Source organism: Leopardus geoffroyi, chromosome E1 (assembly GCF_018350155.1).
Source record: "Leopardus geoffroyi isolate Oge1 chromosome E1, O.geoffroyi_Oge1_pat1.0, whole genome shotgun sequence".
NCBI lineage: Eukaryota > Metazoa > Chordata > Mammalia > Carnivora > Felidae > Leopardus > Leopardus geoffroyi.
Genome location: NC_059330.1, coordinates 1,552,652 through 1,572,244, shown reverse-complemented (window position 1 = coordinate 1,572,244; position 19,593 = coordinate 1,552,652). Strand labels below are relative to the sequence as shown.

At 62.8% G+C, this 19,593-nt stretch overlaps 4 protein-coding genes across 9 annotated transcripts; 2 read left to right on the top strand and 2 right to left on the bottom strand.

The window, feature by feature from the left end:
* The first annotated feature begins 708 nt into the window (after nt 1-708).
* Nucleotides 709-4,538, top strand: RNF167 (ring finger protein 167). Of its 2 annotated transcripts, XM_045490089.1 has the most exons (9): nt 709-821; nt 904-984; nt 2,204-2,329; nt 2,447-2,534; nt 2,717-2,807; nt 2,997-3,102; nt 3,259-3,352; nt 3,853-3,933; nt 4,032-4,538. In XM_045490089.1, the coding sequence occupies exons 1-9, from the start codon at nt 738-740 to the stop codon at nt 4,331-4,333; spliced, it is 1,053 nt and encodes a 350-aa protein (XP_045346045.1). In that variant the 5' UTR covers nt 709-737; the 3' UTR covers nt 4,334-4,538. The 2 variants fall into 2 exon arrangements, with proteins under 2 accessions (XP_045346045.1, XP_045346046.1); XM_045490090.1 differs by lacking the exon at nt 2,204-2,329.
* A 502-nt stretch (nt 4,539-5,040) lies between these two features.
* On the bottom strand, nt 5,041-8,365 carry PFN1 (profilin 1). Its single transcript, XM_045490092.1, has 3 exons — nt 7,644-8,365; nt 5,995-6,187; nt 5,041-5,391 (listed from the first exon to the last, which is right to left on the bottom strand). Exons 1-3 carry the CDS (start codon nt 7,773-7,775, stop codon nt 5,294-5,296), a joined length of 423 nt encoding a protein of 140 aa, XP_045346048.1. The 5' UTR covers nt 7,776-8,365; the 3' UTR covers nt 5,041-5,293.
* An 890-nt stretch (nt 8,366-9,255) lies between these two features.
* On the top strand, nt 9,256-14,993 carry ENO3 (enolase 3). 2 transcript variants are annotated; one of them, XM_045490087.1, is made up of 12 exons: nt 9,256-9,681; nt 10,945-11,031; nt 11,240-11,335; nt 11,503-11,561; nt 11,742-11,811; nt 12,175-12,308; nt 13,199-13,421; nt 13,526-13,723; nt 13,843-14,044; nt 14,415-14,523; nt 14,680-14,738; nt 14,832-14,993. In XM_045490087.1, the coding sequence occupies exons 1-12, from the start codon at nt 9,666-9,668 to the stop codon at nt 14,899-14,901; spliced, it is 1,323 nt and encodes a 440-aa protein (XP_045346043.1). In that variant the 5' UTR covers nt 9,256-9,665; the 3' UTR covers nt 14,902-14,993. The 2 variants fall into 2 exon arrangements, with proteins under 2 accessions (XP_045346043.1, XP_045346044.1); XM_045490088.1 differs by lacking the exon at nt 9,256-9,681 and adding an exon at nt 10,152-10,283.
* Nucleotides 14,994-15,447: 454 nt separating this feature from the next.
* On the bottom strand, nt 15,448-19,444 carry SPAG7 (sperm associated antigen 7). 4 transcript variants are annotated; one of them, XM_045490083.1, is made up of 7 exons: nt 19,337-19,444; nt 16,953-17,020; nt 16,636-16,724; nt 16,418-16,502; nt 16,208-16,297; nt 15,964-16,120; nt 15,448-15,857 (listed from the first exon to the last, which is right to left on the bottom strand). In XM_045490083.1, exons 1-7 carry the CDS (start codon nt 19,419-19,421, stop codon nt 15,748-15,750), a joined length of 684 nt encoding a protein of 227 aa, XP_045346039.1. In that variant the 5' UTR covers nt 19,422-19,444; the 3' UTR covers nt 15,448-15,747. The 4 variants fall into 4 exon arrangements, with proteins under 4 accessions (XP_045346039.1, XP_045346037.1, XP_045346038.1 ...); XM_045490081.1 differs by having other exon boundaries at nt 16,208-16,502; XM_045490082.1 differs by having other exon boundaries at nt 15,964-16,297.
* Nucleotides 19,445-19,593: the final 149 nt, after the last annotated feature.

The window sequence follows — 19,593 nt, the reverse complement described above, 5'->3', positions numbered from 1 at the left end:
CGCGGGAAAAGTCAGGAGATCTCGCGAGACGAAGTGACCTCGGGAAGCCAGATTTGGGGGAGGGGGGGAGGGAGGAAGTGTCTCTCGCGATAGACACGGCAAGCACACAGCTCGTGGAAGGGAAGGTGTGGTGAGGACTCTCGCGAGACCTGAAGGCACCGCAGCCGCCGCGGCGGCCGGAGTGGAGAGGTTTGTAAAGCGGGCAGCTCCAAAATCCCGGGCATTGAAGGGGAAGCGATTAGGTTTTCTGGGGTTTCGACGCTCCCTGCATCTGCAGAGGCACTCCCTCTACCTCTAACCTTTCTTTCGACGGCCTTTTAGGACCGGAAGTCCTTCCTCCCGGGCACCCAGGGCTGGAGGCGGCCTGACTTTCTTTCCCGGAAGCCCTGCTCCAGCAGCTGGGAAGACAGCCCACCTGTCCGGAAGTCCCGCCTCCTCGAGCGCCCCCACCCAGAAGTTTTTCTGTCACCTATGTTTGCCTTGGTCTCCCTTCCCGAGCTTGTCCCTGTACCCGAGTAGGATACGTTTAGTGCCTCCTTCCCCGCCCTCACCGAACGGGTTGGCTGCCCCACTCCCGAACCCGGGGTTCCTTCCCCGCGCCCCCATGTAGCTGGGAAGCGGGGCCTGGGGGCGGTTGGACCCCTGGGATCCTGAAGGAGAGGCGGAGAGCGCGCGCACCTCCGCTGCTGCTCCTGCTACCGGGACGCGGCCTCTCCTGCCGCTCCCCTCCCGCTGCCATGCACCCCGCGGCCTTCCCGCTTCCTGTGGTTGTGGCTGCCGTGCTCTGGGGAGCGACCCCCACCCGCGGGCTCATTCGAGCGGTGAGTCCGGGGGCTGGCGGGGGAAGGGTACGGGGGGGCGGGGCTGCAGGCTCAGGGGCAACATGGACTCTCTCGTGCGCAGACCTCGGACCACAATGCCAGCATGGACTTTGCAGACCTGCCAGCGCTCTTTGGGGCTGCCCTGAGCCAAGAGGGACTTCAGGTGACTTCCTTCCCTTTTGTCTGTTTCCCTGCATCCTCTCTTCTGGGTGGGGGTGGAGGAGCCTTGCCCTTGCGTGAAGCTGGAGGTGGGAGAGGAGGCAGGTTAGGAGCTCAGTGCAGGAGCACATGTAGCGTGGAATTCAGAATCTGGAGGGAGAAGACCAAGTCGGCTCCTGGAACTCTGAGCCCTGTGATGGACACGGAGATAGATAAGAGGCGGGGCGAAGTGGTGCTTATCAGTAGCGTCTTCGGAGCCACTCGTAGGTTTTATGAGGTTGGGCAAAGTCGTTGTATGTCTCTGCACCTTTGGTTTGTTTCCCTGTAAAATGGGGTAAGAGACGTTTTCCCAGGGTTATTGTGAGAATGAAGTTAGATAAGGAGTTTTGGGGTATTTCACGAAGGCTGCCGTTCGGCAAGAATTTCTTTGGGCCAGTCGTTTGTAAGATGGGTAGTTGAATAATTGAAGGCAGGAAAACAAAGTCTAAGTGTGGGACTTTTAAAGGGTCTGACTGCTTTAGATAACAGTTTGGCTAAATTGGACGGCATCCTACCTAGCAGACGGGACTTAGAAGAGGTGTAGAAAAACAAAAGGCTTTTTTATAGGCAAGAAGAGGCGGAACAAGTAAGTTCGGCTAGCAGTAAAGGTGATTGTGGCAGGATACTTTTCTTAAAGGGAGGGCAGGGGTCCATCCCACAGAGGACCTCAGCCGTCCTGACCAAGTGATTCCAGATCGACCGGTTAAGATTCCATTCTCGTGGGGAGGCTTGAAATTGTAATTCAGTCAGGTGTCAAGTTTGGCGATGTGGGGCCTAGCACAAGTGATTCGATTTGGGGATTTTTTTTTTTTTTTTTTAACAGAGGGGAGTATGTTCTGTAGGAGTTTGTGCTGCAGAAGGAGATGTGAAGTGGAGCTTGAGAGAAAGGGACGTGGATGAGTGGAGAATTGGTTTATGATGTGGGAGCCTGGAAGGTGGCAGGGTTTGAATCAGCGCAGAGTGTGGGGCGTAAGCCCATCCGGTGCAGGGAGAGAGGTGGTGGGAGGTCTGGTCACGAGATGCTGTTTGATGTACCTGACTCGGGCGGGGCACCCCCACCCCACAAACGAAAAGTGAGGGGCAGAGTATGTGCAGCACGAGGGAGCCAGTGTGCTTGGTCGGCCCTTGTGGGGAGCGGACCCCAAGCAGGTGAAATCCAACTGCTGTTTGCTTCCCTTCCCCAGGGCTTCCTTGTGGAGGCTCACCCGGCCAATGCCTGCAGCCCCATTGCCCCACCGCCCCCAGCCCCGGTCAACGGGTCAGTCTTTATTGCACTGCTTCGAAGATTCGACTGCAACTTTGACCTCAAGGTTGCTGAATGTGGAGTGGGGGGCTGGGAAGCGGAGGGTGACAGAAGGCGCCGGGAGTGGAGGGAGGCGAGGGCCGCGACGGTCCCTTACACCCCATCCCGTGCCTCGTCGCCCTAGGTCCTCAATGCTCAGAAGGCTGGGTACGGTGCAGCTGTGGTACACAACGTGAACTCCAACGAGCTTCTGAACATGGTGTGGAACAGCGGTGAGGTCGGGGGTGTGGATGGGCGGGCTGAGGCTGAGATGGTGGGGGCGCTGAGAGCTTGGAGAAAACGAGTCAGTCCTTTGGGCGGGCGGGATGGAGCGAAAGAGCCACCGCGTCAGCAGTGTTAGCCGGGGATGCGAGGGGAGGACCGGGTCCCCGGGGTGACGCACTGATCCCTGCAGAGGAAATCCAGCAGCAGATCTGGATTCCGTCTGTGTTTATCGGGGAGAGGAGCTCCGAGTACCTGCGCACCCTCTTTGTCTACGAGAAGGGGTAGGACATGCCCTGCTTCCCGCTGCCCCCGTCTTTCCACGCCACCCTGGAGGCCGGGCTCCGGGGCCCTTCATACACTGCCTCTGGACTTTCTTCTCACGCCTTCCCCGTCTGTGGGCCTCACCCAGCACCACCCTGTGCCTCTTCCTTGTCTTTCCCGCTCCTCTGATACGGGTCTTCCTTTCTCAGGGCTCGGGTGCTGCTGGTCCCAGACAACAGCTTCCCTTTGGGCTACTACCTCATCCCTTTTACAGGGATCGTGGGGCTGCTGGTTTTGGCCATGGGAGCAGTGATGGTGAGTAGCCTGGGGAGTGCGGTGGGAGGGCTGGAGGCCTCTAAAGCCAGACGGGATCTAGGTCGGGAGGTGGCGGTGGTTTGTGCTGGGTTGGCCCAGTCTTGCTCCCTAAAGTGGATCCGTCCGCTCCCCCCCCCCCCCCCCCCGCCTCCCCAGATAGTCCGTTGTGTCCAGCACCGGAAACGGCTCCAGCGGAATCGACTGACCAAAGAGCAGCTGAAACAGATTCCCACGCATGACTATCAGAAGGGTGAGGGGCACAAGGGGGAGACGGGGCCTTTCTCCCAGATGGTTCCAAAGGAGTTTGAGCTCAGGAGACCAGGGGCAGAGATGCGACCCCTCCTTCGCTCTACCCACACGGCCGGTGAGGACAGGACGGGAATGGGGCAGGCGGTGGAAAGCACGGGTGATCAAACGGAAGAGTTGGGGGACGAATGGAGGACTGACCTTGCCTGTAGGGGAGGTGGAGAGAGCAGAGACGTGGCAGGAGTGGGGAGGAAGACACAGGTGAGGGGGGCTGGGTCTCTGGGTCCTGGAGCCTCCAGTGCCCATATAAGGTTGTAGCCAGAGCCCTGCCCCCCCTCGGCTCCTCCCCCTAAGAAACCCACTTCCCTTCTTACCTCTGCTTCTCTTTGCTCCTCCCTTCGAACCCCTGATTCCTCGTGCCCTCCTGTGGCCTCACCCTGCCCTTTCTCAGCTCTTCTTCGGGCTCAGGGTGGCTCAGCGGGAGGACTCCCTTCCTCCCCGCAGGAGACCAGTATGACGTCTGTGCCATCTGCCTGGACGAGTATGAGGACGGGGACAGGCTGAGGGTGCTCCCCTGTGCTCATGGTAAGGCCTCCACTCCCTGTGCCCGGGCCCCCAGGCCTCCCCGCAGGCGCCGGTGCCTCACCCCTTCCCCCCACCACCCCACCCCATGCCTCTTGCAGCCTACCACAGCCGCTGTGTGGACCCCTGGCTCACCCAGACCCGGAAGACCTGCCCCATCTGCAAGCAGCCTGTCCATCGGGGTCCTGGGGACGAGGAACAGGAGGACGAAACTCAGGGGCCAGAGGGTGATGAAGAAGGGGAGCCAGGGGACCAACTTGTCTCAGAACGGACCCCGCTTCTGGGCTCCAGCCCCACACCTCCCACCTCCTTCGGCTCCCTGGCTCCAACCCCTCTGGCCTTCCCTGGATCTCCAGCAGATCCCCCGCCCGCTCCCTCCTCTTCAGCTGCCGAGCTGGTCTAATAATCCCCTTGGCCCCCCCCCACACCCCCCCACAGACCTATTTGCACAGCCCCTTTTCCTCCCTCCGGTTTCCTGGATTGAGGGACAGGGGACATTTCCACCCCAGGTTTCTCCCTTGCCCAACCCCATCCTTTTGAAGGGGTTGAGGGTGTAGAGGGACTGGGTCTTCATTTTCGGGGTTAATAAAACAGTTTTTGTGAACTGAGGAAGAGTGAGCTCATTCTCACATAGGTGAACTCCTTATCCTTGGGGGTAATTGCCCCCCTCCTTTTTTTTTTTGCCATAAAGGGGCAGGGGAGTGCCTGGAGAATAACCTGTAGCCATGGGGACAGCCCCAGCAGGCATTTACTGTGACTCAGAGAGGGGGAGCCCCACCCACACTAGGATGACTCAACTGGCCCTGCCTTGCCCGCAGGCCTGGACCCATTCTCTGGGACGGACTGGCTCTTTTCCATTATCTCCCAATTCAGCTAGGAAGTGCCACTGTGGAAGGGCTGGGCCACCTGACCAGGTAGGCTAGAGGCAGGTGCTTAGGCCTGGCCCAGGCGCAAGGAAGCTCAAATTTCTAGACTCAACCCCCTTCTAACCCAAAGCCAAGATAAAGGGGGTTGTAATGCCCTCAACCCCCTTCTAACCCAAAGCCAAAATAAAGGAGGCAGGTCATGGGGACAGTCCATCCTGACACCCAGGCCAAACCACACAGCACCTTGTTAGTAGAATCTTTTTTATTCAGAAAAAAAAAAAAACCCAAAAAACAAAAAAGTTTTCCAACCACACACAGGAGGGGTACAGGGAGGGGGAGGTGTCTGTCCATCCAGCCCCAGCCCCCAGCCCATGTGGTTTTGGCAGCAACAAGGGGTGTGGGGTAATGGCCCAAAAAATAAAAATGGTGTACGTGTGTGTATGGGAAGGAGAGGGGTGCAAAAGCAGTGGGGTGGTGGGGGGGAGGGGTGGACGAGGTCAGTACTGGGAACGCCGCAGGTGGGAGGCCATTTCATAACATTTCTTGTTGATCATCCCGCCGTGGACACCTTCTTTGCCCATCAGCAGGACTAGCGCTGGAGGAAAGAGAAAGGAGGCTAGGACCCAGGTGTCCCGATTCCACCCCCGGCCAGCTGTTCAGCAGCTGTCCAGCCCTGGGGGCTGTAACCCAACCTCCTCTTTCCCACCCCCCCCCCCACACACACAGGCAGGCTGTCAGTCACCCTGAAACAATAGGGCTTTTCAGGAGGGGGAAATCAAGCTCAAAGCTGGAGAGGAACAAGCTAAAATTTAGGGGCCAGAAGCCTGCATACCGCGGACTCTGGTTCAGGCTACAAATAACCAGGGTTGGGCCTGCCACCTCCAGGTTTTAACAAAAGAATTCAAAAGACCCAGTTTAAGTGCCAAATTCTGACCACCAGTCTACCTCTTCCAAGAAAACGGAGTTTTTCCTCTGAAAGTCTCAGGGCAGGAAGGAACTGAAGAGGTAACACAGTTCAACTCTTTATATTACAAGATGAGGAACTGAGACACAACCGGAGGAACTATCCGGCGTCCCAGCATCCAGCAGGCTGTTAGGATCCCTTTGTACTGGGGGGAACCACACAGAAAAAGAACCCAAAAGACTACCAGGAGGTACACTGGGGATCTTGGAGCAGCTGAGATTAAGAGAAACTCACTCTTGGCAGTCATGGTGACAGTGATGTTGAAGGTGGGAGCTCCGCCGGTGCTCTTGGTACGGAGATCCATGGTAAATTCCCCGTCCTGCAGCAGCGAGTCCCGGATAACAGAGCATTTCTGGCCCCCAAGTGTCAGCCCGTTCACGAAAAAACTTGACCGGTCTTTGCCAACCAGGACACCAACCTCAGCTGGCTGGAAGGGGAACGAAGCGCCCATCAAAGTTAGTACACCGAGGTTCCCACCCTCTTCTCCAAGGACCCACCTGCCCCCGACTTCTAGGGGGAAGCTAGAACCCCTCCCCCACCCCCGAGCGAGGAGGACAGGTTACCTGCTTTGTGCACATCTAAGAAATTTGAAAAACCCTTAAAAGGGCTGTTGAAAGTTCGTGCACAAAAAGATCATGGTCCTCAAACCCAGAAAATGGTCCTAGGAAGGGACTACATATTCCTCTGGAAATTTCGATCTCATTTAATAGGGAAAGCAAATCCAGGAAATAAAGGGGGCCAAAATCCAGGGAAAGGAGTGGAGTGGAATGGAATGGGGAGCCTTTGGATGCACAGAACTCTCCTTCAGGAAAAGCAGAAGCTCAGAGGGGAAGGGAGGGGGCGGGCGAAGCAGGAGAAGCAACTTTGCCCTTATTTGGTCAAAGGTTCTGCAGGAGTTGTTAGGGGCCCGGACGCCTGGGTCTCCAAGTGACTTAGGGTAGGTCCAGGTATCTGTGCCCCAAGATGAGGAAGCAGAGCCCTGGGGGCCTTCCGGGAAAGTTGGAAAACTTCTGAAGGGGGCCCAGGGGTACACCCGCAAACCCAGCCCTCGGGTCCACTACCCCAGGGAACCTTTCTCCCCCCTCCCCCTAACCCCCCAAACCCCCACATCCGGTCCCCTCCCGCCCGGAAATCCCCTTCCCCCCCTCCCGAACTTCCGCTCCCCCTCCCCACTTCCGGGCAGTGTGGACAGGGGAGGTGGTGATGGGGACAGCAGGAGTCATCCCTCATTCCTCAGCTCACGCTGCCCTACAACTTCCCACAAAGTTCCCCCGCTCCGGGCCCCGCCGGATGGCGGGAAGGGAGGGCGAGGGGACTTCCGGGACGGGCCTCCCAGGAATGCGGGGCACAGCGTGCCGACCCGTGGGGGGGGGGGGGCGTGTGGCGGCCTCGCCCTCTCTAACGGAGCCGGGAGGGCGGGGAGCCCCGGGGACCGGCGTGCGACCCAGGCCACGCGCCCGGGGCTCCCTCCCGCGGCGGGAGGAACAAAGGTGGCGGGGCGAGAGCCGGCCGCCGGAAGCGGGGCCGGGGGTCCCCAGGCGCCTGGCCGGTCCCCGGCCCCGGCGGAGCCCGCCCCGCCCTAGACGAGGCGGAAGTGGGCCTCGGCACCGGGCGGCGCGCCCCTCCCCGCCCTGTGCCCCGGATGTAACGCCCCGTCGCGGGGAGCGGGGCGGCGGGAGGCACGGGCGCCGCCGCCCCGGGGCGTAGGGCTCGGGGGGCAGCGGAGGGCCCGCTCACGTGCAACCGCCATCCGCGCCGTGTCCGGGGCCAGGACCCGGTGCCGGCCCTGCGCCGTCCTCCCCGGACCGCGCCCGCCCCCACCCCAGTCCCTCCCTCCGGGTCCGGGCCGGCCGGTGCCCCGGGGCGCGCGGGCGTCGCACTACCGTGATGTTGACGAAGGTTTTCCCGGGGACGGCGGCCCAGACGGAGGGCGAGTCCTTGTAGCCCACGATGGCCGCGTCCTGACAGGTCCCGTCCGCCATGAGGTTGTCGATGTAGGCGTTCCACCCGGCCATGGCGCTGCTGCTGGGGCTGCTCTGGGCGCTGCTGCTGGGGCCGCGGGCTGGGCTCGGGGGCCTCGGGCTGGCGGGCGGGGGGAGGTGGAGAGCTCGGGGCACGCGCTGCCGTCCGGACCGCGGCTCTGCTAGCTGTGCAGCAGCCCTCGCACCGCCACTTCCTGCTCCTCCCCCCCCCCCCCCCCAGATTTTTATTTGCAAAGGGCGGCAGGGGCGGGGCCTGCTCCCCGTTCCCTCCCTCCCCCCCTCGCCTGCCCAGAGACCGAACTTTGCAAATGCAATTTTAAAAATCCCTCCCCCTATTGCAAAATTTGCAGAGTTGGGTGGAAAGCTATGTAAAAGGATGCGGGGGGGGGGGGGGGGGTGGGCGGTGGCAGGGGAAGGTTAGGGTCCGGGCTCGCTCCACTTCGCCTGGAATATAAATCGGACTTTGGTGTCGGGGAAGGGAGTGAGCCCGAGGGAGGAAGGAAAGTGAAAGGAGGAATTGGCGAGCTGCGAATTGGGCGCAACGAAGAGGGTGCGGGGTGTTCAGGGTTAAACGGAACGGCTCCCCCTTCCCCCACCTCCGCCGGAGGGCAGGAGCGGCGGCGGCGGCGCGTGCGCCCGCGCCTGCGCGGGGCTGGGCCGGGCCGGGCGGGAGGGCGCGGGGCGGTTGGAGCCAGCGGCCGGCTGCGCGGGCGCGCGGGGAAGCGGGCGGCGGGACCCCCCGCGGAGGCGGGCGGGCGGGCCGGGGACGTGTCTCCCGCCGACCGGAGGGGGCGGCGGCGCCGCTGCTCCGCTCGGCCATAGGCAGCTAAGGCGCGCGGGAGCCAAGAGGGATGAGACAAATACCCAGGCCGTCTTCGGAGCTCAAGGCATCCCCGCGGGGACATCCGTGTCTCTAGCATCAGCCCGAGTGGCACAAGCCGACCTCCCGGGGATGACCCTCCGCAGGGTCAGCTCCGGTCCCAGGCCTCACCCGCACTCCCCGGGCTCCCCGCCCCTCCCCCCCCGGCCGAGCACTTCGCGCCCCCGGCCGCGCCCCTCGACCCGGCGCCGCCGAGGTCATCGCGCGCGGGACGGAGGGGCGGGACTACTTTTCAGAGCGGAAGAATACCAAGAGGCCTCACGCTTTGCAACTTTTTCAGTCAGGGGAAAGTCCCTTCCCGTTTGGGCCCCTTGGGTTTTTTCCTTCTTTTCGGTAAAACTTCGGCTGAGAACTTGAGCGCGGCGAGCGCACCCGGCGCCCGGCGCGGAGCGGTGGGCAGGGCCCCGCGGCGGCTCAGGTGGGGCGGCCCCGCGCGCGCCGGGCGCCGAGGGGCTGGGCCGCTTCCGGTGCTGGGGGAGGGGCGTCCCGCTGGTCCTCCCAGGCCTGGGGCGCGCGACCCCGCGCGGCCGCCCCGAGCTCCCGGCACCGACGCCCCCCGAGCCCGTTCCTCGACAGCCGCGCGGCTGAGTCACCGGGACGCTCGGGCGGGGCCGGCGCTCGGGCACGTGGCGGCGCTCCCCGCCCGCCGGCTCCCGACCTCTGCCCCGCCGCACCCCCGACCCCGGGCCGGAAAAATCCCGGGAGGGCGCGGCCGGGGGTGGGGGGAGGGGCGGGTGCGCGCCCCGGCAGACACCCACCTCCCCGCAGGGGCCACCCGTCCTCCCGCCATTCATTTTGTGCACTCCCGGTTAACATCATTCACTGGCGGGCGGAGGCCGCGCCCCGAATCGCCCGAGGTCGGCCGGGAGAGAGGCTCCCCGTCTGCCAGTCGCCACGCTGGGCGACAAGTGCTGTCCCAGCGCTATCAGTGGGAAGCCGCGCCAACTCTTGGGGGCCCGTCTAAATTCGTCTCCCCGCCCCCTCCCCCACCCCCCTCGCCCGCCCGGAGCGGGGAGGGTGGGGTGCGGCCGAGAGAGGCCGCAATGAGGACCCTGAGAGGTGAGACTCTCTCGCCTTCCGAGTGGGGGGGGTTTACACCTCAAAGCTTGCCCACGCCCCCGGCCCCTTCTCCGACCGACGGCAGAGGCGACCAGACGCCTGCCAAGTGAGCTGAGCATGTGTGGATGTCAATCCTGCAGCCCCTCTTCCAGGCCCCCTCCCCAGCCCTGCAGGGCTCAGGTTACCCTTGGCCTTTGCTAAAGGGCACTGGTTCCTCTTTAACCTTTGCAAAATGGTACGGTAATCCCGGGGAGGGGGAGACCCCCGATCTGAAGGCCCTCCCAAGCCCCTCCCCGGGGCTGGAATTAAAAGTAGGGGTTTGTGTTGAGGGATACAGAGGAAGGAGGGGTCGTCATTGACCTTTGGGAAGGGGGCAGGTGCCCAGGGCCAAAGGCTTCTGATTTAGGCTGTAGTGGGCACTTGGCTGGCAGCCCAGTGCGGAGGGGGGGGGGGGGGGACGAAGAGGGAGAGAGGGGCGGGGCTGGCCGGGGCACAGGGTGGCTCGGGGATAAATGCCCGGCCCGAGAGGGGGTGAGCTGACACTGTCCCAGCTGCCATCCAGACTCGGAGCTCACCCCAGACCCCCAGCGGAGACATCTCAGGTCTGGCGAATCTTGCAGTCCCAGACGATGGGGGGTAGTGAAGGGGGAGGGGGGTGCTGGTTTGAGAAAGGGGGGGCTGTGTCAGGCGTGTCTTCCTCCTGGGACCCCCCCCCCCCCCGCTGGAGAAAGCTTTGATTGGAAGGGTTGGAGCACGCAGGTTGGGGGTGCCCAGGACCAGGGACTGACCACACCCTGAAGGCTGTGAAGAGAGGCAGGTGGAGGTGGATTGCAAAGGGGAGGGGGAGTTGGGGCCAGGTGGGGAATTTGGGGTCCCCGCGGATTTTGGAGGTGCGGGAAGATGCGAACCAGAACAGCAGAAGAGGGTCTGAGGGCCAGCGGGGCCAGGGAGAGGGCAGTGCTCGAGCGGAAGGCTGAGGGAGCAGACCTCAGTGCAGCTTTTCCGGGACGGGGGTCCAGGCTGCCCACAATGCAAGCAGTTCTAGGAGGGGCCCCTGGATTCCCAGGTTGGGGGTGGAATAGGAGCTGCCCTGAGTGGGGGAGGGGGCTGCTGCCAGCCTCTTTCTCTGTGACCTTTTTGTGGGGTATTTTTAGCTCCAGCACCTGCCTTCTTGGGGTGGGGAAGACTCTTAAAGGGCAAGGGATTTCGGGCTCCTTAAGGGAGATCAACTGTCCACACTAAGTTACACCTCCTGTCCTGCAGCCATGGCCATGCAGAAAATCTTTGCCCGGGAAATCCTGGACTCCAGGGGCAACCCCACCGTAGAGGTGGACCTGCACACAGCCAAGGGTAACACAGGCCCACCCCTCCCCCGTCCCGCTCCACATCCTCTCCTTTCTGTGGGATCCCCTCCCCCAGGACTTCTTCCCAGGCCTTGTCTCCCAGAGAAGCGGGAACCTCCCCCTGCACTGCCCCCTGCCCCTGGGCTCAGAGAGGACGCCTCGGCCCCTTGGGTGCGGCCGGGACCCTGCGTGACCTTCCCATTCAACCCGCCCAGGTCGATTCCGAGCAGCTGTGCCCAGCGGAGCTTCTACGGGCATCTATGAAGCCCTGGAACTGAGAGACGGAGACAAATCCCGCTACCTGGGGAAAGGTGAGGGCGGCCCATCGCTGGAGGCGCCTGTTGTGGGCGGTGGTTTCAGGACTGGGCGCCCAAGGCCCTTGGGGTGGGGGTGGGGGTGAGGGGGCTAGGGCACTGGAACCCTCAGGAAGAGGCCTGCTGGTATCGGAGATCTGAAACCCCTCCTCCGGCCTGTCTAGGGGTCCTGAAGGCCGTGGAACACATCAACAAGACCCTAGGCCCCGCTCTGCTGGAAAAGGCAAGAGGGCGCCTGCTTCCCACCGCAGCCCCCCCCCCCAGCTGCCTCTCCCTAAGCCACCCCTGCTTGGGAGGTGTGAGGGGCCCTGCTTGGCCAGCCGTCCTGTCCTGTCCACCCTAAATGCCCGCACTGCCTCCCGCATGTGACCTGTGTTCTCCCCTCTCTGACCTCTCCTTCCAGAAACTAAGCGTTGTGGATCAAGAAAAAGTTGACAAATTTATGATCGAGCTGGATGGGACTGAAAATAAGTGTGAGTCAAGCTCCAGGGGGAGGGAAGGGATGTGGGGGGATGGGAGAGACCCCAGAACTGAGGTCCGGTTAGGTGATCTCTGTGTCCCACATTTCGGGGCACATCGTGGCTGGATGGATCTTTATTCACCGCACAGGCATTTCCTGACGCCTGCCCTCTGCCGGGCCTGGCGGGCCGTGGACACGGCTGCGAGGCTGACACATTGCCCTGGGGTGGGGGCTCCCAGAGCACCTTGGGCGGCTGGGGAGAGATCTGTTAACGAGCTCTTGATGCCCAGCGGTGTGGGGTTCCGGATTCTTCCTGGGGTGACGCCAGACGCTGGGGGAGAAGCTCTCACTGTCTCTTTGTGCGTGCCTCCTCTAGCCAAGTTTGGGGCCAATGCCATCCTGGGCATATCGCTGGCTGTGTGCAAGGCCGGCGCGGCCGAGAAGGGGGTCCCGCTCTACCGGCACATCGCAGACCTCGCGGGCAACCCGGACTTGGTCCTCCCCGTGCCTGTGAGTGCAGCTGCCCTCGCCGGATGCCACAGTGGCTGAGCCGCCCCGCCCAGGGAGCGGGGCACCAGCTGCCCCTGGAAAGGCTACCTTCCAGACCCAGCTCCAAAGAAACGGTTTCCTGCGGTGGAACGTCTCCAGCCGCGGCCCAGCCCCTCCCTCTTTCCCACAATCCAAGCCTTCCCTTAAGCCTCTGCTGCCTTCCCTTGGCACAACCCTGTGCCTTCGCATTCCACTGCCAGACTCAGTGAGAGCTCCAGCGTCTAGTCCCAGCCCAGGCCCCCGGAGCAGATCAAGTGCTTCTTCGTGGCGAGGATCTCGGCATTTCTTTCTGTCTCCCCTGATCCTTATTAAACCCAATTTCCTGTTGCTGGCAACCCTTTGAATTTTATCTCGCTAATAACGTTGCCACTTATCGTTAATTAACGGGGCAGCTCTGGAGACGAGCCGCTAGGTTCCTGCCTGTTCACCAGCTGTGTGGTCTCAGGCAAGAGTGTGTCACCGCTCTCTGCCTCGGTCTCCCCGTCTGTGAAATGGGGATGATCACAGTGCCTAGTTGATAGGGCTGCTGTGAGCATGAACTGAGCTCACAGAACACGGGGAGCACCGGCTGTGGTAAGCACCACGTCGGCGTCACTACCCGGCCCGAAGCGGCCGCACGCTGAGAACGCTGCGTTCCGCTTCCGTAATTTTCAGTGCGAGGTCCTGCAGGTAAGCAGGTGGTATCCCTGTCTTACCGCGACAAGGAAAGAGACCTTGAGGAGCGAAAGCACTCCCCCCTAGAGCACTCAGCTGGTGATCAGGAGAGCCAGGATTCCACCCGGACCCTCCCCATTCCTTCTAGATCCCTCCCAGCCCCTGGCCCGGGTCTGAGCTCCCCCTCCCCCTCACAGGCCTTCAATGTGATCAACGGGGGCTCCCACGCCGGGAACAAGTTGGCCATGCAGGAGTTCATGATCCTGCCCGTGGGAGCCAGCTCCTTCAAGGAGGCCATGCGCATCGGCGCCGAGGTCTACCATCACCTCAAGGGGGTCATCAAGGCCAAGTACGGGAAGGACGCCACCAACGTGGGCGACGAGGGCGGCTTCGCGCCCAACATCCTGGAGAATAATGAAGGTCAGTGTGAGCTCTGAGGGGCAGGACCCCGCGTCCCCACAGTGGAGGGGGCCGCAGAGACAGGGCGCCCTGGAGCCTCAGGCGCCCTCTTGCCCCTCCCCCAGCCCTGGAGCTGCTGAAGACGGCCATCCAGGCGGCTGGCTACCCAGACAAGGTGGTGATCGGCATGGACGTGGCGGCGTCTGAGTTCTACCGCAACGGGAAGTACGATCTCGACTTCAAGTCTCCCGATGATCCCGCGCGGCACATCACTGGGGAGAAGCTGGGGGAGCTGTACAAGAATTTCATCAAGAACTATCCTGGTGAGACCCCCACGCGTCCTGTGGCTCCTGCCCAAGCCCCTGGCTGTCCTGAGCCCCGTCGAAATCCCCATCCCAACTCTTCTGACCTTCACCCCGGTTCTTCTCCCATCCCCTTCCAGTGGTCTCCATTGAGGACCCCTTTGACCAGGATGACTGGGCCACCTGGACCTCATTCCTCTCGGGGGTTAACATCCAGATCGTGGGGGATGACCTCACGGTCACCAACCCCAAGAGGATCGCCCAGGCTGTTGAGAAGAAGGCCTGCAACTGCCTGCTGCTGAAGGTCAACCAGATTGGCTCCGTGACTGAGTCCATCCAGGCGTGAGTGCCTCCTGGCCCCGGGGGGGCCGCGGCCTTCCTCCGCCCCAGCTCTGCTTGGCCAGCCACGTCCGCCTTCCCTGGTTCCCGCCCCGTCCCCACCCTCCTGACCCCGGAGCGTTGCCCAGGTGACCCCGCCGTGTCCTGCCGCCACTCCTCCCTCCTAGATCCTGCCTTCCTTCCCACCAGCACGTCCAGGGCCCAGACTCAGAATCTAGAGTCGCCCCTTCTCTGCTCCTTCCCCAAGAACTTAGTCATTCCCCTGCCTGCGAAGGGCCTCCTCCCCCAAATGGAAGGGAGAAGCCCCACCGGCCCTTGGCTTTCCCTCTGGGGCCCCGGTCAGTTGGCCTTATCGAGCATGCTCTCTGCCCAGCTGCAAACTGGCCCAGTCCAACGGCTGGGGGGTGATGGTGAGCCACCGCTCCGGGGAGACCGAGGACACGTTCATCGCTGACCTCGTGGTGGGGCTCTGCACGGGACAGGTACTCACGACTCCCAAACGTCTGACCCAAGTTTCCTGGGGGCCCTGGGTTCCCATCCCTGGGTTGGACCGCCACCATGGGAAGCTCCCTCCGGGCCAGGCCGGATCTGGCTTCTCTAGCCTCACACAGTCCTCCAAATTCCCTTTTCTTCCTCAGATCAAGACTGGTGCCCCCTGCCGCTCAGAGCGCCTGGCCAAGTACAACCAGCTCATGAGGTATGGGGGTGCAGTGGGCGCAGGGGGCCTGGACGGGGGGAGCCGAGGGCCGTTGGGTAGGAAGGCACAGCCCTGACTTCACCTGCCTTCTAGGATCGAGGAGGCCCTTGGGAACAAGGCCGTCTTTGCCGGACGCAAGTTCCGTAACCCGAAGGCCAAGTGAGAAGCTGGAGGCTCTGAGACCCCACAAGACACCATGGGACAGACCTGGGCCCACAAGCCCCTCCCTGGGAAATAAACGCCGGTGCCAACATAGACACGGTGTGGTCCTTGTGGCGAGTGAGCAGGTGCGGGTCTCTGAGCGGACAGGCGGGGCGGGAAGGGAAGGAAAGACGCATCACCCGCAGGGACCAGAGGGCAGGAGAGGGGGGTGGGGTCACACTTTGGAAGGAGGCTGGGGAAGGGGGCGCCGCCGACGCAGCCAGAGGGGCACTGAAGGCGGGTGGAACCGGCTCCGGGAAGGGAGGGGGGGCGGGGCCGAGAGTGTGACCCACCCGAGGGGCAGCTGCGTGGGAGTGAGTGTGAAAACTCTCCATGGAGCGAGCCCCACAGATCGTACCTCTTCGGGACCCCCTCCCCCATCCCCCCCTGCCCTGAGAGCGCCAGTATCTGGCCATCCTTGGTCTACACAAACAGCAGTCACACTAATCAACCTAAAATTCCCTTCCTCCCCAGGACCCCCCTTTCCCTGTTCAGACAAACCAAGACATTGGGTCAAACAGTGTTTACTGAGTGTAAAGTAATCCCAGCCCCCGTGGGGAAGAAAATTCCGAGGAGAAAGGAGAATAATACACGTTAAATACCCACCTGTGCATTCACACTCGCACACTCACGCGCAAGCGCACACACACCACTCGAGGGTCCGAGCTCGGACAGTGACAAGTCACATACCCGCCTCCCCGGCCCGGTGCCCGCGGACGGGAGGCGGTGCGGAGGTGGGGCTCCAGGATGGGTCCTAATAGCAGCAGCCTGTCCCCCTGTCCCCGGCCCGCCCCGGTTGCTGGGGCGCCTAGGACGTCGGTGGCAGCTCTTCCCCGCTCTGCCGCAGCCGCTTCTTGGCCCGGATCTCGTTCATGGCCTCTTCGATGGAGCGCGTGTCCCTCTTGTTGGCCACGGGCACTGGGGGGCGAGGAGGGTGGGAGCCCCGTTAACACAGCCTCTCCCCTGCCTGCCGTCCGGCGCTCCCCCCCTCCCTTCTGCCCTCCCCAGCCCCGCCGGGCCTCACCACAGCCATAGGTCTTGTTGGCCTGTAGCATGTGGGCCGCGTCCTTGGCCGCCCCCTTGCCGATGAGGTGGCTGTACTTGTCTTTGTAGTCGCTGGCGGGGCTCACCACCACGGGGCCCTGCTGGGCTGCCTCCTCCTCCTGCCGCTGGGCCAGCTCCTGGGGGTGCAGAGGGAGGCCCGCGCTCAGGGGGCCTGAGTCGGGGTGCTGGGCCGCAGGCTCCAGGGCCTGCCCCTCGCGGCTCACCTTCAGCTTGCGCTTCTCCTCGGCTTTCTGGGGGTCCCACTCCTCGCCGCGACGGTAGGACTCCAGCTCTTCATCTGAGGGCGCGAACTCCTGGGGACAGGGGAATGCCGGGGTCAAGGGTCCACAGGCACCCCAGGCCTCTCCCCCGGAGGGGGGGGGTGGGCACAGGCCGAAGACGAGACAGGGGAGCGCAGAGCTCGGGCCTTTCACCTTCTTGAAGATCATGACGTAGCGACACTCATCATCTTCCCCGAAGGAGAAGGACGTCAGGCCAGCCACCTCCACCACATCGTGTCTGGGAAGGGAGGGCGGAGGGGAGAGTGTGCGGCACCGTGGTGGTGGTTGGGGGGGGGGGAGGGGCGGCACCCCCTTCTCACGAGTCCCTGCTGGCCCTTCCCTGCCCAGCCGCCCAGGCCGGGGACACTCACAGGATGCTCCTCTCGATCTTGTTCATCGGCTGAAACTTTTTCTTGATCTGCCGGCTGTCTTGGATGAAATCAGACACCTCTTTCTCCATCTTGGGAGAAGGAGAAGGATGGCATGGGAGGACCGCTCTGTCCCAGCATCCCTCGCCCTAGCCGGGCCATCGGGCCATCGCCTCCCCACGCCTTTCCCAGCTTCCACGCCACTGGCTTCCAGGCTCCTCCCCGGAGACATCTGGGGAAACCCGAGTCCTCCACCTTCCAACTCTAACTTATCCAAGGTCCTCCCTGAAGCTGCCTGTGACATCTCCCGCTGTCCTCACCCTTTTCCGAAACTCCACTTTCTGTTGTTTTTCTTGTTCCTGAAGCTTCTTCAGGCGGGCAGCCTGCTCTGGGGGCAGAAAGGGCAGCGTGAGGCCAGGGGCGGAGGCACGGGCGGGGAGGGTCCGTCAGGCTGCCAAGGGGACCCGGGCCCGCTGGGAGAGCGGGGGGACTGCTGCCAAGCGTCGGTTCGTACGTTTTCCGTACGTGGCGCTGTGCTAGGTCCCGTGGCACAGACACAGACCAAGCTTTGCCCTGCAAGAGCCCGCCGTGCAGCGGGAACAGCAAGGTCCCGTTTCCCAACCCCGCTGGGGAATCCGATTAACATTTATTTCATGCCCACGACACACGAGGAATCGGGAGACAGCTGGGGAGGTCAGGAGAGCGGATTTGGGCCTGGCCTTCAAGAGCTTCCTGTCGCAGCGTCTACGCAAGAAAGGGGAAATTATTTAACTTCCTATATTTTGTGACACCCCCACTTCTCACTTCTACGGACAGGATGACGCTGGAGGGACAGGCCCCCTCCTCCTCTGGGAGCGCAGGCATCCAAGTCCAAGGTGAGCTGCGAAGGAGCTCCCCCAGCTCAGGTCTCAGCGCCCCCGCCCCTTTCTGGCCACCTCAAATCCCTCACACCCTTGATTCCACTTCCTTGGACCAAATCCCGGCAGCTGTCCCGAGCCGCCTCCCGCTTGCCTGGCCACCCCAGGCCTTTGCACCTGTGGCTCCTTCTGCTTGGAGTGCTTCTCCTCCTCTTGCACACCGAGACCCACCATGAGTCACAGTTGCCGCTTCCTCTGGGCCCAAAGCACATTTGGTTCAGACAGCCACTAGAGCAGGTGCTGAGAACCCACATAATGTAACTTTGTATTTGTCTCCCGGGCCAGACTCTGGGCTGCTGGAGGGCAGGCGCCCTGCTCACCTCCCCTGCCGTTTGTCTCCGTGGCCCCAGGGCCTGATAGCTCAGGCTAGGCGTTCTTTCTCTCATCCCAGGGGCTTTGCCATCAGTGCATCTTATCTTGACCACTGACAGCTCTCTAACGGGTCCCTCTGCATCTGAGGAAGTGGCGTAAGATTAAGGTTAAGAATGTTGGCCAAGGGGCGCCTGAGGGGTCAGTCGGTTAGGTGCCCGACTTCGGCTCAGGTCATGATCTCAAGGTTCGTGGGTTCGAGCCTTGAGTTGGGTTCTGTGCTGACAGCTCAGAGCCTGGAGCCTACTTCAGATTCTGTCTCCCTCTCTCTCTGCCCCTCTGCCGCTCATGCTCTCTCTCTCAAAAATAAACGTTAAAAAACAAAAAAATGTTGGCAAAAAAAAAAAAATCGAGTAGGTTTAACTCCAGTTTAAAGCCAGGTTTAAAGCCCTACCACTTAGTAACCCTGTGACCTCAAGCGAGTACCTAACACTATGCACTTCAGCTTCCTGGTCCACCAACTGCCGCTGGTGAGCCTCGCCTAGGCAGTCAGGGAGAGCACGAATTCCAGTGTCCAGTTCGCACACGTCCCCGATCTCCTCCGAGCTCTGTCCGCTCACCGGGTCAGGGCCCCTGGGTCATTGCCCTCGTGACAATTATTTTGCAAGGTGGCTACCAAACTGCGGGGTGATCATTTCCTGCGCGCTCGGGGCTGCGGGATCCGCGACGGTACCCCAGGGTCCCGGCCCCCGCGCGGAGGAGCCCGCCCGCAGGGAGCCGCTCGGGGGCAGGAGCGTCCCAGTCCCTCCAGTCACTAGCGCGATCCGCCGGCAGCCGGGGGCTGGGAGGCTGACCTCGAGGGAGGGGCGGCGGGGACGCGGCAGGGCAGGTGCTCAGGGAGGGGGCGCAGGGCACCCGAAGGACCCGGCCGCCAATCGGAGGCGCTGGGGGCGGGGTGGGCCCGAGGAAGGTGGGACAAGACTTCGTGGGCAGAGCTCTAAGTGCAGCTGGCCAATAGAGGCGAAGGGGTGGCGGACGGGCGTGCCCTGGACCCAATCGGAATGCGGCTGGGGGTTGCCAGGACTCGCGGGCCGGACACGCCCCCACCCCCCCCACCCCCCCCCCGAACCGCGGGCGGGGCGAGGCGGGCGGGCGGGCGAGGAACGCCCAGGGGCTGGAGGCAGCCAGCCAATCAGAGCACGACAGCGGCGGACGGGCGGGCTCGCCGGCGAATTGGAAACAAGGACTGCGGAAGGCCAGTAGGGAAGAGGCGGGAGGCGGCGCTGGGCTTGAGGTAGCCAATCACCGCCCGCTAACAAGAGCGGGCGGGCCGGCAGCCCTTTTAGGGACTCTGGGGGTCTCCGTAGGGGCCTGTGAGGGGGTCTTTCAAGGTTGAGGCGGCGGCAGCGTCCGAAGGGGGGAGAGTGTGGTCCTGAAAACCGGGCGAAGAAAGGCGGTTGCGGATTTGGGGTCCTCACCTCGGGCCTTGCGCCGAGACTCCTGGTCCCCGAGGCTGGGTGGCTTCTCCATGGAGCTCAGGATGGAGCCCAGTAGGTCCGCCATCTTGGGAGTGACTGAGAAGGGGCGGTGCGTCTTAAAGGGAAGGGCGAAATGCCTTTAAGGCCGGAAACACGTCGGAGGCGAAGAGCCCCGCGCCGGCCGCGCCCCGCCCGCTGTCCCCCGCCGCCGAGGCTCCGCCCGCCCGCCCGCGCGGCGCAGACAGAGGCGGGAGGCT